A 2,770-nucleotide genomic window follows, 5' to 3' on the forward strand; every position below is an offset into this window, starting at 1 on the left:
ATGTGGTATTGGTGTGCTGGATATCCCTTCACTGGTAGCCTGGTAACATACACTCCCAGGTCTCTCTCTGGCTCTGTGGTGGATAGTGGAGTGTTTCTCATGTGCTATTGGTGTGCTGGATATCCCTTCACTGGTAGCCTGGTAACATACACTCCCAGGTCTCTCTCTGGCTCTGTGGTGGATAGTGCAGTGTTTCCCATGTGCTATTGGTGCAGGACTTACATTTTTCTTTATTGAACTGTAGCAGCCACTTTTTTGTTCCATTCCTGTAGCTTGGTATGTCTTCTTGTAGGAAATCCACAGCCAAGTCATGGACGTAGCACACTAAAGCCGCGCGTGACCCCTGCGCTTATCACCTGAATCACCGCTTATTGGTTATTAAGCCCGTGGCGGGAAGTCATCCTAAGCCCGGGACACATGGGTAATCCTAACTCCAGGACACATGGGTAGCGAGACATCAAGGCACCTACAGTTAACCAAACCAAGGTTTCCCCAGTGACCTATTTATCAACCAACCGGAATGAGAGGACGTACAGTACAGTTGGGTGGACTGCACGTAAATTCCCCATGCCAGGGGGTCTGAATCTAGGATTGCGGATTCTCAGCCATACGTGAAAACACTTCATCCAGGAGTGCAATACTGTTTTAATTAGTCAGACGGAGAAGCTCATGTGTAGAATCAGTCCTTCAGCTTGCCTTAATAGGCACAGTCGAGACAGTTGTGTAAACTATTAATGTTTCAGACTCATTCTCACAATGGTGGAGTAATTACATGCCCACTCCATGCATTAGGTTCATATCTTACCTCAAGAGTATTAAAATTGCTTAATTTATTTCAGTCATATCAATGAAACTTACATGGTCATATGAACAATAATCACGCTGGTTACCTTTGGAAAAAAAAATTTAATGCTAAATATAAGCATTCAAAATTCAGTGGTAGCCCGTAGTCCTGGATGTGACCGTGGCCGTGGTTATCACCATGGTGGTAGAAATCTCCCGCTGCACAAGAGTCTGGACTGAAGAAACTGGCACAGTTACAACCTGAAAGGAATAAGGACATATCTGCGACAACCTATAAATTTCACAACAAAAATCCTTATTTTCCGACGGAACGGGCAAAACCATTTCCTAGAGTATACACAACTCACGTGTTGGAAGACGTCAACGTGCGTAATGGTGTTATGGTATTCTTGCGTCTCTGTCACAGTGGCGAAGCTAGTAACATAAGAAACCACAGTGCGCACCGGGTTGATGCCCTCGGTCTTCGTGACAACGGAAACCTGGAATATATATTTCGCATGAAAAGAAAGGGCATCACCATCCAGGGCATCACCATCCAGGGCATCACCATCCAAAAGATTGAATAAATAAAAAAAATCAATACCCTTTAAAACCTACAATTAGATAAAGTGGACAAAGGAAAATTATGGTTCACATTGCTAAAAAAAAAAAAGAAACTTACCGGCGTAGCAGTCACCCTTATTATGGAGGTGACCGTGGCAGGCTGAGCAGGCACGTAATTTCTGTTGGTAGACAGTTGGGTAACGAAGACACTGTTCTCCACCAACTCCGTGTTCCATACGTCCGACGTCGAAGTTACACGGAGAGTTTCAGTGACAGTGATCTGAAAAGAACATTAATCTTTTCCCTTCACAAACTACGAAGCATTAGTAGATTTATTTTTAGCAGGCCTAGATTACTAAGTATTCAGTTTCTTTACCATGTCAAAACACGTTAAATTTAAGGTTACGAATGTTCCAAAATGGGGAATCCTAACTTGTCAGCATGAACAGTCTACGCCAGGACGTATGTGGTACTCACGGTGGAAGGAGTGTCAGCCGACTCATAATAGCTCTGGCAGTGCGTCTGATAAAGGAGAGAGATTTTAAAGTTTTCCAATAGTTAAAGTCTGCAAGATAAAAAAAAAACACTAAAATGGTCCTACGCTCTACTATAAACACTATATTCAGGAGATTACTCACCTGTAAATCCTCAATACCTTCAATGACGGGTCACTGAAATATTTCAAAACTGACGGTTCTGCTACATTATCATACTACTACTTGAAGCTTATAACCATTCACTACTCACCGGCACGCACGCTGCCAGCAGGAAGAAGGCCACGAAATTCATCTGTCAAAAATGCAAGAATCAGAAATCTCTACAAGATCAAGAAATTTATCAATTCAAACACAACAAACGAATTAAAGAACTCACTTTTCCTACAATGCGATAGACTCGCACGATACACAGAGCGTCCAGATGATGATGGTGCTAGGTTTCACGGCCGGTCGTATTTATAGCCTCGGTGTGTTCGAATTCTGCTCGACTGTTGCCGACGACTTTGAAGCAAAACTTTCAAATCTATTCAGTGAAACTATTCGAATGAACCTCATAATTTTAGCCTTGAACAAAAGATTTTCTGCAGCTGTTCAAAGTGCTGTACATTCTTCAATTATCTAGTGGCGTTCAGCAGCATCTTTCCGATTAGTTTGAAGGGCGGTCAGTAAAGCGGTAAGCAATAGGCGCACCTGACAATCACCAAATGGGGGGTACAAACCTGGCGGAGGGACTTTTTTGGCAGCCATAGCCAGTAACGGGGTTAAGCGTAGCCTATCCAGATATTTTGTTTTTATTTATTAATGATCCACGAGACATCCTAGAGTTAAATCAAAGTATGTGCTTATCTTTGTATTCATTAATACACACACTGGTAATATTTCTGTGGTGTCTGATTCACTTGTTTTAGTGAAATTCTATTGTGAAA

At 42.3% G+C, this 2,770-nt stretch overlaps 1 protein-coding gene across 1 annotated transcript; it reads right to left on the reverse strand.

The window, feature by feature from the left end:
• Positions 1–627: 627 nt before the first annotated feature.
• LOC126984110 (uncharacterized) lies at positions 628–2,298 on the reverse strand. The gene is made up of 6 exons (XM_050837497.1): positions 2,221–2,298; positions 2,095–2,136; positions 1,825–1,869; positions 1,466–1,627; positions 1,152–1,283; positions 628–1,044 (listed from the first exon to the last, which is right to left on the reverse strand). The coding sequence occupies exons 2-6, from the start codon at positions 2,134–2,136 to the stop codon at positions 934–936; spliced, it is 492 nt and encodes a 163-aa protein (XP_050693454.1). The 5' UTR covers positions 2,221–2,298; the 3' UTR covers positions 628–933.
• Between the last annotated feature and the right edge of the window lie 472 nt (positions 2,299–2,770).

Source organism: Eriocheir sinensis, chromosome 56 (genome assembly GCF_024679095.1).
Source record: "Eriocheir sinensis breed Jianghai 21 chromosome 56, ASM2467909v1, whole genome shotgun sequence".
Classification (NCBI taxonomy): domain Eukaryota; kingdom Metazoa; phylum Arthropoda; class Malacostraca; order Decapoda; family Varunidae; genus Eriocheir; species Eriocheir sinensis.